Source organism: Cynara cardunculus (assembly GCF_001531365.2).
Source record: "Cynara cardunculus var. scolymus isolate 2C chromosome LG 17, CcrdV1, whole genome shotgun sequence".
Taxonomy (NCBI): domain Eukaryota; kingdom Viridiplantae; phylum Streptophyta; class Magnoliopsida; order Asterales; family Asteraceae; genus Cynara; species Cynara cardunculus.
Genome location: NC_037544.1, coordinates 7,786,878 through 7,801,792, shown reverse-complemented (window position 1 = coordinate 7,801,792; position 14,915 = coordinate 7,786,878). Strand labels below are relative to the sequence as shown.

Here is a 14,915-nt window from a genome sequence, read left to right as displayed (position 1 = left end):
TATAAAACGTTACCTAATTAAGCTATGCTTTCAAGTCTAATTTGGTATGTAAATGACCCTGGGACCTTGTCAAGAAACCCCCTGAATCATTGTAATACCATGGGTTAAAAGAGGCAAATCATAAAAACATAGCTTTACTGATATAAAGAAGACCAATTCAGATTGGACCTGCACGAAGCTCGTTTTAAAAACGAGGACAAAGGCACATACAGACAGCATGACGAAGTCTTCATTCTTTAGGGAACAAAAGCATGCGATGCTAACGACAACATGCTACATCGATATAGATGCATATTTACTTGCACTTCCTATAACTGAAACGCATACCGTAATAACACAAAGATGGAAATTGTGTCCTGTATATGTTCAGAAATAAGATCAAGGATTGAAAAGGACACAAATTTTTACCAAGCGGAATGTCATAATCGTAAATCAGAATGGTCAAATTGATCTGGTTCTTATACTTTGTAGGATAAAACAAGCTTCGTTAAAAAAAACCCTAATACTTTGAATGAACGTCAAATTTTAACCGCTCACACCATGAATTCACTTTGACGTTGTTTCTAGCATCATATTTCATAGCTGCAAATTTATTGTATCACAATATCTGACCTATACTGCCGTAAGCCTAAGAAGCAGGGAAAATGGTCGACAAATAATTAGAAGGTCGGTTAGGGTATGGTGCACATAGTAAATCTAACAACCTAATTTCAAAACACGTATTCGACTAAATGGATCTGAGTTGTTTCGAAACGCATAACGGACACATGTCTCCTTTGTGTGACACATCACGAAGCGTACATGGTATTTAGCACGTGTTCTCACTTCTACAACCTCAAGTTGAAGTCCCCATGCATTATACATCCATTTAAAGCCCCGAGAACTAACCTGCGGCGCATGTTATTCTTTTAAGCATTTATGCCGAGTGATTACAGGTTTTAACATGAAAACAAATAAAAAATCGTCATAGGAATATATGTATGCTAAATTCATGATATTATGCATACATATATGCCAATTTCAATTTATATATGCACCAACGGCATCGCATATCACGTCTCCCGCCTATTTTCAAAACCCTTCGTCAAGGGACCGAGATTGTTTTCACAACCCTATGCCACGCTTATACTGCCTAGGTAAATTTATGGTCCGTTGAACTTCGCATCCACTGTCCTTTCACGGTATCTCGGTCATAAATAACCCGATTCAATATATGTCGGTCGTATCTACCATCCTTTCACGGTGTCAACTCTAAAACCGTAAACATGACGTGATCACCTTATTTGCTTAAGTTTTAGAGATTAAACCTAAAGCATTTCCATTCCCTTTTCGATAGATTTCATCCTGTAAATTGATTTCAAACATCATAACTTTGCCTATTTTGGCTTTCATTGCTTTTGATTTCAATATCAATCCTAATCTGCATACCTTTTCCATAGAGGATTCCCTTAATATATAGGTCTGTATTTCATTGTAAATCAGTTTTTTCATATGCCCATGTCGTGAAATTGTTGAATATAACTAAATATTTATAACATTTGAAGATCGAAAAAGACATCGTATGCAACAATTTACCCTGTAAGCGCTTACCGTGGTAAGAGTCATTGCCCTTACTTACCGGGTAAGACTCTTGGTTCTTGTCTCATTCTTACCGAGTAAGATTCTTGGTTCGTATCATATTCATTTGGTGAGGTAACGTGACTTGGTAAGCACTTACCTGAATAAGCGTTTGGTAAACGGCCCCTTAGGTATAACCGTAGAAAAGATGAAAGTGAAGGTAATAGGATAAAACAAGTTACATTAATTAACCTAATGGGTCTAAATGGGTCAGTTAATTTGAGTTTATGGGACTAAAATTGTATTCTTAAAAGTTAAGGGACTAGGTTTGTAATTACAAAATCATTACGATTTACCATTAGGATCGAAGTTTTAAACAGAACACGAAAACCTAAATTCTAGGGTTCCAACGTTTGTATGTCACGATCGTCGTTTGCAGATCTCATTCATCATCATCTTGAAAGGTGAATACCTGGTTTTTTCGTCGGTAATTTCAGATAGCAACACGAAAGTTGCATAATTTTTCGTTAAATTTTCAGTATTCTGATTCTTATGGATAAGAAAACTTGAATTTCAGGAGATACTGTGTTTTAGATATAATCTATTGGAGGGGATATGGGTCGAGATAGGGAACTGTCCCGGTCGCCGTCGTATAAAAGGCGGAGATATTCAAGGTCACCGTCGCCGGTGGGACACAGGTATGGCAGCCGCAGATATAGAGGCCGAAGAGATCGAAGCAGCCGATCTCCTTATTCCTATAGCAGGTGATTGACACCCGATTAAGATTATGTTCGTTCTTGTGCGTTTATTTTTTAGCAATCAGTAGAAAGTGATTTTTTTTCCTTCCTAATACTCTTCCATCAGCGTATCAACAATTGTTTTGTTTTTAAACAATTACAACGGTCATGATGTTTCCCTTCTGTGTATTAGGCAAATTTCAAGTTTAGCTATGATCTTATCTTTTGCATCCTGTGATGTTTAGGCGTTATGGGACGTAGTTAAAGTTATGTGATTCGTCTGGTTTGGCTGTTTGCGTATCCGAAATTATATTTCATTGAGCTTAAAAGGGCATTAATTCTCCAATTTAAGAATTCTTTTCATGATCTTCATTGGCACTTGGCTTACATAGATAGGATGATGTAGCTATGCAATTTTTGTGAGATTTTTATGCACTAGCAGTTCTTATTTTTCTGTCATCAGCGAAAATTTACAAGGGACTTCCATTATAGGGTGGAGGTATAATGAAATAGATATGCTTTGCATATTTACAAGGGGCTTTCAACCGATGACTTTTTAATAAATATTCTTTTCATTCTCTGTGTGATTGGCTATTTTGTAAATGGGAAAAACACAATTACAACAAGCAGTGGGTTGTTGCTTGGATCTAATACGTTTCACCCTAGTTATAATACATATGTTTGAGATTACACAAGGTCCGCGTGCCTCAATAGTTGATCTGAAAAGTTAGCTTTAAACATTGATGGTGAAAATGTGAAATGGGACTTAAGTCAATCCGCTGTAGTTTGTAGTGCTTTTTTTCAGTACTTGATTGTAGCCCAAGACATGTACTCCAGAAATACCTGAAACCATAGAAATGGGACTTATTATAATCATGTGGCTCAAGATTCTGTTTTATAGTACTTGACTGGAGCCCGAGACGTGCTGGAGAATTACCTGAAACCATAGAAATTCAGCAACGCGAACATGAAATTAAGTTTCGTGCTGGAATCAAAGCATGTCGTGCTCCTTTTTTTCTTGAAAACGGCTAAGAATGGATCCATAATGTTACAATACTTTAAAAGTTTTGCTTCCAAGAACATTTTTAGAATTGGTTTTCACAGGAATAATCTGGTAGAGTTTGTATGGTAATGGCTCATTATTTGGATTTTTGTTATAAGAGTTTATAGCAGATGATCGAGTTATGAAGTTGTGTACTTTCTGGCTATTGCTCCTATGACATGTTGCTGCCCTGAGAATTTTCAGTATTCATGAGTCCTGTGGTATTTGGTTTGATGACCCTCAATTATTCTCCAAGTGTTGTCTTGAGAACATATTGTTGGGCTGTGTCTTGCAAGAGATCTGACTTCGACTAAACCTTGAAAATGTCATCTAGAAGATTTTGGTGAAGAGCATACTAAATGTAATATAATTCAGAAATAATACCTTCCTTTTGTACTAAAAACTTAAGAAAGCAGTTGCTCTCCTCCATATGGAAAGTGAGCAGGTGATGGGTGCTGATTCGTGTTCTTTTCATGCTCGATTGTGACATTTAGCGGTTTCTTGTGATAAAAGATGGAGCTCACAGTTTGTACTTAGCAATATAAGAGGTAACTGTAAATTGCTTTTGTCTATTGTGCTAGGGCAGATGGTATGGTGCGTATGATCTTATTTGTAGTTTTAAACATTTAGCCACTTGCTCATATGTTTTATTGTCTATACAGACGGAGAAGCCGCTCGATATCTCCGCGCCGCCACCGGAAAAGTCGTTCACCAACTCCTAGACGGCGGAAGAGTCGCTCACCCACACCAAGGCGTCATAGGCGACAAAAAAGTAGGAGTACCTCGTTGTCTCCTATAGCTAACTCTCCAAGTATCGAGTCTATCGAGCGCAAAGTTGTCAGCGAAAAAACGAAAATAGAAGAAGAACAACAAAAGAAAAGGTATATCATTTACCAGAAATCCTTACATAAGCTCCTTTCATTTTCTATATCCTTTTTATTTGATTATGCAAATACTTTCATGTTTGCTGTTATAATATTTAGCATTGCAGATTACATATGGAATAATGAAGCTACTTTGGCATTCTATTAGATCATAAATATTATTGATATTACTTAATTGCTAAATCATGTTGGAATTTGAGTTGGGGATAATATTTTGATGATGGTCATGGATTTATATTTCCGCACTTGTAACTTGTAAGTAGGGTAGTATGGGCCCTTATGTCAGGAAGAAAGCTCAAGTCTTTTAACTGCCTTTATTTACCCTTTTTCCTTGGTGTACTTGGAACATTTGTGTTATGGACTTTTGCTATTGGCTTAAAGTTCTAATTCTCTTGCTTACACATGAGTCATAGGGAAAAAAAGACAAGATGGTTGTGAATATATGGAGCTGGCAGTGTGTCTGGTTAACATGATGGAGAGTCTGATATCTATTCACTAGTCCCAGATTCTGCTATAGATTGCTTAAAAGCAGTCAAATCTGTTGTTGAGCACCTTTAAGATGCACTTTGGTGTCTTTGGTCACTAACAGAAGCTTCTTTACAAAGAGCAGGAGCACGAGACACATTTTAAGAAGCACATTTGACCGTTTAGTTTACTTTCCTAGCCTTACATAGTTTTCATATTTCTCTATGTGTTTTTTGGGTTTTTGTGTGTGTTCTTGATACTTATCATCACATAAAGGGGATTATGAGAGAAGTTCCTTGCATACTTCCTTATAGACAGCCATTTTTTCATCTATCCTCTAGTATATTGTATGAAGTTTTCTTTTACTTGGTTTTTCTCATTTGTTCTATGATATATTATAGTCACCACATGATCAATTCTAATCCCTATTTGGAAGCTGCCAATGTTGAAAGCCAACTACAATGTCTGTTCTGTATACTTGAATCAAGCATAAGCAAACTGGTCAACATAATTTGAATAAACAAGACCCATTTTGGTCATTGCACATCAGAAGACATTTCGTACTAAACACCCTATCTGCTTCTGTCCTGCTTATGAACACATTCACCATGCTCTATCTGCTTTCCCATCTTTTGATTCATGCCTTAGCTAACTTTACCTGTAGCAATCCCTAACTGTAGAGTCTCTGTTTTTTTACTATATTGCTCTGGTGCCCAACGAAGTCCCATTTATGGCTGCTGCTTATTGCAATGAAGATTACAAAACTAAGAATTTGAGCTTGTGATGAATGTGGCTGCTAGAAATGTGTGTAACCCTGTAATGTATACTTGGGGATTGGTATGGGCTACATTTACACAAGCAGTCCTCTGAGTGGCGTCTACTCATGATGAATACTTTTTGACTAATCAACTAGCATATGCTATTCAAGATAGATCATCAACATATGTTTTATTTGTATATATTATGGTATGGGGCATACACTATATGGCGCCCAACTTCATCTCAGAATTTCATTCTGCAGCTGCCATCCAGTAGAAAGAATCTCTATGATCGTCTGAATTTTTAAATCTAGTTTTGCTGGGCTATTAATTTCTCAATTTTTGGGGGTGGGGAGGGAGGAACTTAATGCACCAACTTACCTTTTTCTCACATTTGATATATGTTCACAAAGTTGACTTTTGGAATTCGTTCTTTTGAAAATCAGATGATCATCCAGTTTATCACTATTGTCATATGCAAAAGGGGTAACTTTGGATAGGTTTCAGATTGAATTCTGGCCCAGTTTTCTTGATGAAACCAATTCTGTTAAAGGATACAAGTTGAAGGACATGAGACCTTTTCAATTCAAACTTCCACTGCACATTTATTTTGGAGGAATTGATTGTTGGCCTGTTTGCCTGATGCTCTGCTGTTATATCCAATTTTTGAATTGTCCAAAATTTGGTTACAGTGTGGGTTCAAAACTACTTGGCCATTGTACTACTTGTCTTCATTTGCATGTAGAAGATGGACCTAATATTTCTTATAGCTCTTGAAGAAAACTTGAAATACTGCTTTCCTGCCCCTCTCCCCCCTTCCTCTTTTTCCCACACCACCACCAATCCAGCCTTTTAGCATGCAACCATTTGAGGTGCCTGCTTGTGAGAATGAATGGTCATTCTCATCTCATTGCGTGCTGCTAGTTTAAACCTTCATACTCTAATAATGTAGGTTGATCCCTCTGGTTGACGCTGCAATCCCGGAACTTGTATTCTGTCGGGGCAAGCAACATTTTCTCCTTCTATGTTTTGGATGTGGTGCATTTTCCTCCATCTTGCACACAGCTCGACAACACATACTTCTTTCCCTTGATCCATTCGTCGTTACCATTCCCTCTTTATTCTATGAGTAACAGAATAGGCCTAGGTAAGCCATGCTGCATATAGCCATGCTGCATATAGGTAATCCACCCACTCTTTGATTCTCGTGGACTCCCAACCTTGGCCATTGAAGTTTATAATTCTACTATCTCATCTGAGGTAGTTAACGTGGCCATTGAAGTAGGTGAAGAAAGGGAGCTGAAGGCTATTTCAATGTCAGTTTTGGAGCCTAAGATTGGAAAAACATGACATGGTGCTCATGTGTTACCAGAAACTGTAGAATTTACTTCATAAAATTGTATTGCAATGTAAACATGAATAATCACAGCTTTAAAACTGCGAAAGGTTACTTTGACATTTTTCTCCACAGGCTATTTTGAAGGAAGATACTGCTATAGTTCAACTTGTTTTAATTGGTGATGAATTGGGTGCCTCGTTTATCTACTGTTCACGAGTTTTGAAACTCATTTGTTTGGATCAGGAACTCGTTAGAGGTATGCGTTGTAAGCATAAGCATATGTATAGTGCTCTTATCGACATGAAGGTCAGTTTGTCATTCGTTAGAAGCATACTGTCAAAAAAAGGCAGACAAATGTGGATGGAATTTTGCTATGTAAAATTCAACTTCGGTTTTAACTGTTTCACTGTTCAAATACGCATACAGAAGTGGGTGCAGCATCTTGGTTTGTGACCCAACGACCATTTCTTGTTTAACATACTTTTTGTGTTTATCAGGCGTCAGCATGAAGCAGAATTGAAATTGTTGGAGGAAGAAACTGCGAAAAGAGTGGAAGAAGCTATAAGGAAGAGAGTGCAAGAGAGATTGAACTCTGACGATATTAAGCTTGAAATTCAGAAGCGCCTTGAGGAGGGGCGGAAGAAAGTTCTGACTGATGTTGCAGCTCAACTTGAGAAAGAGAGAGAAGCTGCCATTATCGAGGCTAGACGAAAAGAGGCAAGTGTTTTGGACTTGTTTACTAAAACCCTCGTGGAGTTCCTTTTCCCAAACAGATGTGCATATTTCTATTTAAGGTTGTTCCAAAATAACGGTCCACTTTAAAAAATAGGTGGTTATAATTTATTAAATCTCCAATTTTACCTTTAATTAAGAATGAAAACCCTAAAACCTTCCACAATTCTTTCTCCTGCCTACCTCACTCTCGCCCGTCCAATCTTGTCTGCCTACCAAATGCACCTATTGGACATAAGTCCGTCTCTCTATAGAGCTCTAGCAGCGTGCAGATATTTGCAGTTGACAGACTATATGACTTCTAAAAGCCCCTTGATGCACTTGTAGAACACAAGTAGATCCTAATTCTATTGTATTTTTTATTTGAATAAGCGTATTTATGAATCTTCATTTCTACCAAACGTAAGGAGGGCATGTGGGTTCTTTTGCTGCATTTCCCGTGTATAAATATTATTATATGCTTCAAAAAGAATATATGTATCGTGTTTTCTTAGACCAACTACGAATAATTGTAATTCTTGAATAGGAACAAGCTCGAAAAGAGAAAGAAGAGTTACAGCGGTTGGTTGAAGAGAACCGGAGGAGGATGGAAGAGGCCCAGAGGAGGGAAGCAATGGAGCAACAACGGAGGGAGGAAGAACGTTACAGGGAACTGGAAGAACTCCAAAGGCAAAAAGAAGAAGCGTTACGCAGAAAGAAGCAGCAAGAGGAGGAAGAACGCTCAAAACAGCAGAAATTACTTGGTAAGAACAAATCGCGCCCCAAATTGTCTTTTGCAATCGGTTCCAAATAGCATCGCTAAAAAAAATCTTGGCAAATTCAAATATTGTAGCGATTAATTTCGGTTTGTAACGAGTTAGTTTTGCATTTTTTTGGATGATTTTATAATGGCAAAATTTTCTTGTCTCAGGAAAAAGTAAAATGATACTTAGATTTTTAAATCTATAACTGATTTACCTTTCCCATGATGACTGTGAATACCCTTTTTGATGCATTGAAAGATTTGCTGTAATTTATTCGAAATAGAGAAGGAAAAAGAATCAAATTTTCATAAAGTAAGGAGAATGTTATACCTTTCCGTCTCCTCACAATCCTATGGTGTACATCAAAATGGTATCGTATGCAACAATATACCCGGTAAGCACTTACCCAGGTAAGAGTCGTCACCTTCACTTGCCGAGTAAGACTATTCATCTTTATCATTGTTCTTACCGGGTAAGATTTTTTACCCTTGCCATGTTCATCCGGTAAGGAAAGTTACCTGGTAAGCACTTTCCGGGTAAACGTTTAAGTAAATGACCCCTTAGTTTCTCAATCACTTCTTTCATAGGTTAATTGAAATAAATGTTTTCTGTTTCATGGCTTTTTAATCTTATATCAGTATCAAGGAGACAAAATCCCAGGAAAAAAAATGTAGTTTTTAAATCTTTGCAAACCTGTTCATAAAATCACTTGATCTTACCAAAGAAACTCAACAAGTTAGGGTCTCTTGGTTAGTAGCGTAACGAGTTTGATCCGATTCACGGCTTATTCAGTCAGCCATATACGACTTTTTGGGATGTCATGTTCATGGCTTGAATTGATACTGGTCGGGACCTCATTCTCGTAACACCAAAGCGAGGTTTTTATTTGTATGTACGTTTTGTAAAGAAAAAAGTAATCAAATAATCATATGTGATGAAATAATCGTAGGAGATGGTGTTTTTATGCAGTTCTATAACTTGAAGTTTGTAACGAGCAATTTTATCGCACTTGGTATGGAAGTGATCATCCAAAAGACGGTAAGTTGAGCTCGAAATAATCGGTAGTAAAAAACTAGAAAATACAACTTCACAACAATAAAACAACACTCCCTTACAGTAAATTATACCAACAAATATGATGATGTCCTTGCTCTATATTCCTAAACACAATACTAACTGATTGATTTGAGCTTGGCTCCAAAGGTCAAAAGTATTAGGAGGTCTCAGGTTCAAATCTAAGGAGGAATAAAAATCCCCTTGTGGCCACGGAGGTTCAAATGCGATGACTCCAGGCTATCTGTAATGGGATTAGTCGGCTCGCATAACGGATTGGATATCCAGGTTAATAAAAAAAATTATGGGCTTATTTTCTTAATCAACTTAATGCTTAATGGTTTAGCCATTAAACAATGTTCCGTTTTTTAAAATATTTAAACAATATTGTAAATAACCAAATTGGATTAAAACACGGTAAGGGGCCGTTTACCAACGTTTACTCGGTAAACGTTTACTAAGTCACATTACCTAACTGGATGAATTTGGTAATGACCAATAATCTTACTCGGTAAGAGCGAGACAAGAACCAAGAGTTTTACCCGATAAGTGAGAGCGAGACAAGAACCAAGAGTTTTACCCGGTAAGTGAGAGCGACGACTCTTATCACGGTAAGCGATTATCGGATAAATTGTTGCATGCGATGTCGTTTTGTGGACTAAAATCTTACCCGATAATTAAATAATAGTGTTAAATTTTACTGGTAAGCATTTACGGAGTAAGTATTTGGTAAACGACCTCAAAGTTATTTTATTCCAAAAAGGTTTTAATTGAAAAATAAAAAACAACCCCCAATACTTACCAACATGTTGCTATAAAAATGTTTGAGATCGTTACAGGCAGTGTCGGATCCAGAAAGTTAGGTGACCGGGGACTTTAGAGTACAAAACTCACCTAATCCAAAACGGTTTCGGGTTATTCGGTTTGCATGTTAAATGGATCGATTAACCAAATAAGGTAAATTGACTACGTTTTTTTACCATCTCGGTTAACAGAAAGTATTATTATTATTATTCAATTTATATAATTATAAAACTAAAAGAAAATTATTCAATTTGTCAAGCAAGAGAGTGACGTTTCGTTAAAACGGACTAGGCCACTAGGGGGAACCGTCGAAAATGACTGGGGGGAACTAAGCACGTAAATGTAAAGAAAACAAAATTTACCTGCAATATTTTTAAAAAACTTACATTTGACACAACCTTACGAGCTAAACCAATGTACATCCGCCACTGATTACAGCCTAACTCACCATAGCATTGCACTAGACTACTAAGCAGAAATTTGACACAACCTTACGATTTAAATCACCATCGCCATTACATTACTTAGGAGGAATCTATTGTTACATCACACGCTAACTCACTATAGCGTTATACTACTAACCATAATTCCACTCTATTGTTACCGGCTAACCAGGGCCGGCCCTGGCCACGTACAGCCCGTGCAGCCGCACAGGACATCAAAGCCTAAAGGACATCAATTTGTTATCTATTACTAGTTTTGGGTTTAATAATTTGAGAATTGGAAAACTGAGCTTTTTTTATTAACCATTTAACCTGGATATCCAACCCTAACATTACACTACTAAGCAGAAAACGACGATTACATACTTACCTTATGGGCTAAATCACCCTAACATTACATTAGATTGGATGGAAGTTGAAATTTAAAAATTACAGTTATTAATCAAATATATAGACTGAGGGGTAAAATAGTCATTTACATCATTCAAACAGTTCATTCAAAACAAAAACCGAACAACAACTTAATCATCCAAACAACTTTATCAAATATAGACAGATTTATCCATACATGTATTAATGGGAAACGAACCGAACAACCCCTGAATTATAATATTTTGATTTGTTTAAACATGCAAAAATGAGCCTTTTTTTTGTTTGAATAAGCTGGGCCTGGACTTTTTAACACTTGGGCCTTCATGACCCAATTTTTTCGGGCCATAATAAAGAATTGCAGCCCACTTTACTCACATTGTTTTACCCAAAGTTGCTTCTAAAAAACTTCATCAGAAATCTGAATTTAAATAAAAAAAGATTCAGTTTATTTTCAAAATTAAAAGAAAGCAAAATAAAATCTGAGAATAATTGAACTTATTTTATTATCTATACTATATTATAAAACATTTGACAAAAAATTTTAAAAATCATTTTTTATGCATGAAGTACTGTTTATTGATGCATATCACTTAAAATTCAATATTACAAGTAATTTTGCGTAAATACAACTTATTAAAGCTCCATTTTTAAATTCATGTAACTAACTGTAAATAAATATAATCAAATATAAGATAAATATTCATTTTAAATATAGAAAATCTAAAATATAATTAAATAATGTAATAGTTACATAATTTTAATTTTTTATTGTGGAAACTATTTTGGGACAAAAGAAGTAACATATATAAGAGCATCTCCAACAGCTTCTTTAAAATATAAAAAAAATGAGTTTTTGTTTTCTAAAATATTCTAACAACTTTGCTATCTTGTTCTCTAAAATAAAAAATGATGAAGAAAACTCTAAATATACAGATTTCTGTAAAACAAGTTGTAAGAGAGATGATTATTTTATTCAATTCCACCAATGAGATTAATGTATTAATTTTTTATAAAAAGCTTTTTTTTTTCTAAAGAGTGCATTGAGAATAATAAATTAAAGAATATTATAATAATATATTTTATGTTAAAATCTCTAAAATATAAAATCTGTTGGAGATGAATATAATTCATTATAAAAAATTTATGTTTTAATTCTCTATTTTAAAAAAATTATAAGAAAGTTAAGGTGTTGCTGTATGCACCCTTATTTATTTCAGAATCAATTCAAATAATACACATTGAAAATATAAAAAGTAAGATTCTGTTTAGTTTGTGGGAATGGAATGGAATGGATTTGGGGGAATTTGGATTTCAAATTCATTTCAATCTCATGTTTGGTTTGTTGGATTGTCCGGATTTAAAATCTTAGGATTTATTTGAAATCTTATAATCATAGGAATTTTGAAATCCTTAGCGGGTGCTCGGGATTTCGTAGAATTGTATGAAATAAGGTTTTAAAAAAATGTTAAAAACATTTGTTTTGTAATAATTGATCAATAAAAATGTAATTTAATTATTTTTATACATTATTTATAAATAATGGAATCCAATTCCATTAAATCCTTCTAATCGAATTCCCTCTAAATATAAATCCCTCCATAAAATCCAAATCCTACAAAAACAATATTGTAAACCAAACAGACTTTAAGAGGCTGTTTACAAATTGCTTACTTGGTAAGTGTTTACTCGATAAATTTTCTCATCGGATAAACATGATAAAAACCAAGAATCTTATCGGGTAAGAGCGATGAAAAGGATGGAGAGTCTTACACAGTAAGTGAAGATGCCGACTCTTACCCAGGTAAGCGTTTATCCTGTAAATTGTTGCATTCGATACGTTTTGATGTACTAAAATTTTACACATCAAATAAATTATAGTGTTGACTTCTATCTGTAAGCTCTTATCGGATAAGCATTTAGGTAAACAACCCCTAAGTCTTCATGTTGATGTGTGTGAGAATGAAATTATCGATAGGAGCATCTTCAACGTATTGATTTTTTGTTTGGTTGTCTGGGTGGACGGTGGGGTCATATAGGAATCTATTTAAGGCCTTTTTAAAAACAGGGTTTTAGGCGCTTTAAATGACTTCTGTACGGCTATTTCACATCAACTGAAAAATGAGACAGCAACTGATTGAAGGAATTACCCCTTTTGAATCGGAACTCTATAAGTTGTCAAAATAGAGAATTAAAAGTTAAAATATTTAAAATAAATTATATTCAACTCCAATAAATTATCAATTTTAGAGATTTTCTAAATTATGTTATTAAAATATTAATAATTTTATAATATCAACAATTTTAAAAATAAATAATAACAGTATAAATAATAAACATTGCATATAACACATATTTCATACATAGAATACATGTTTTCCCCACAAATGTCCATAATACAAGAGTCTATAACGTGAAATACATAACTCAAAAATTCAAAAAGTATATGCTCTTGTATCCTAGCATCTATGCTCCAAAACATAGCTAATTAAGATTTACACACAGCTAAGCACATAGGGAAGTAATTCACATAATGCTATTTCTCTTATTATCATTATTTGCACACATATTTTTGAAAACACAAAATGAGGGTTAGACATGTATGTCTAGTGAGGTTCCCTTTTTATGTAATGCAGGATGATGATCACCAAAATATTAATTTCAAATAATTCATTCCATGTAGTAAAGGTTGAAAATCATATTCTATTTCAAAACACTTTTAATCAAAATTAATGACCATAGACTATATTTTCCCGTAACCATAAYATCAATACTATTATTTCTAATAAGAACAATATCTCTGAATTCTCAAATCACGAAAAAGTGAGAACTCCAATCTGTTGTAATCTTAAAATATATAATAGCAATAGTTATACCATGCACACACACAACGACCATCCTTATTACATCCATAATTTCCTCTTTATAGCAATATATATATATCCATTGCACACAACGACCATCCTTATTTCCCCTGAAAATCTTATGAACTATTTCATCAAATGACAGGATGCATGCATATCTGTCAGAGTGAACCTCGTTCATAGTTTTAACCAAAATCTATAGACTATTTCATCCAATGACGGAACAAAGTCATATACGTCAGAGTGAACTTCGTCTATAGCTTTAACCAATCATAATCTCAAAATAGGTTTATATCCAAAACCTTCCGAGCCTTAGAACAATTTGTTTTGTAAATGATTTCTCAAATCATCTTTAAATCCTCAACACAGGATATCAAATCCAAAACTGTTTTTAAAGCACAGTTTCTGCTTTAATCTTTTCCAAAACAGATTCAAACTTCAGAATCACAAAATATTTCCTCCAAAACTTAAACATAATAGTTTTACCAAATTCCTTTAAATTTCGAACCATCAATACTCAACGGTTTACAAAATCAACAGTAGATATAAACTCATATTCAATATAATTTGTAGGAATAAATAAAAGGGCAAAATGCACAAAATAGCAATCTACTTTCATAATTTTTTTATTATAACATTGTACTTTCAGTTTTTCTTATTACAATAATGTACTTTCAAACTATTTTTTATTAGGATATTGTACTTTGAAAATTTTACTCATTATAGCATTGAGTAACCTTTTGATTTAAATTCACCCATTATACTAGGTTTCCAGCCACATCATTGTCCACATGCACTATAATGATGTAACTTTCTTATTACATCATCGTACTTTCAAAATTATTTTATTATAACATCTATTGGTTCTTATTAAACAATATATACTTTTAATTTTAATATTTAGATATATTACATGTTATTTAATACATATATTAAACGAATTTAAAAAATTCTAAATTATTCATTAATATACCAATATTAATAAAACTAGCATAAGACACGTTATCTCGCTAATATTTTAAAAAAATATGTGTTTTTTGAAAAAAAAAAATAAGAATTGTTCATTTTTTACAAAAAAAATTATCTTTTAAAGAATATATATTATATTTGTTCAATTTTTTTTTA

At 34.2% G+C, this 14,915-nt stretch overlaps 1 protein-coding gene across 1 annotated transcript; it reads left to right on the top strand.

Moving 5' to 3' along the window:
• Positions 1-1,935: 1,935 nt before the first annotated feature.
• LOC112500375 (uncharacterized protein At1g10890-like) lies at positions 1,936-8,459 on the top strand. Its single transcript, XM_025103859.1, has 5 exons — positions 1,936-2,021; positions 2,135-2,321; positions 3,999-4,217; positions 7,280-7,499; positions 8,041-8,459. The coding sequence occupies exons 2-5, from the start codon at positions 2,173-2,175 to the stop codon at positions 8,305-8,307; spliced, it is 855 nt and encodes a 284-aa protein (XP_024959627.1). The 5' UTR covers positions 1,936-2,021; positions 2,135-2,172; the 3' UTR covers positions 8,308-8,459.
• The last annotated feature ends 6,456 nt before the right edge of the window (positions 8,460-14,915 follow it).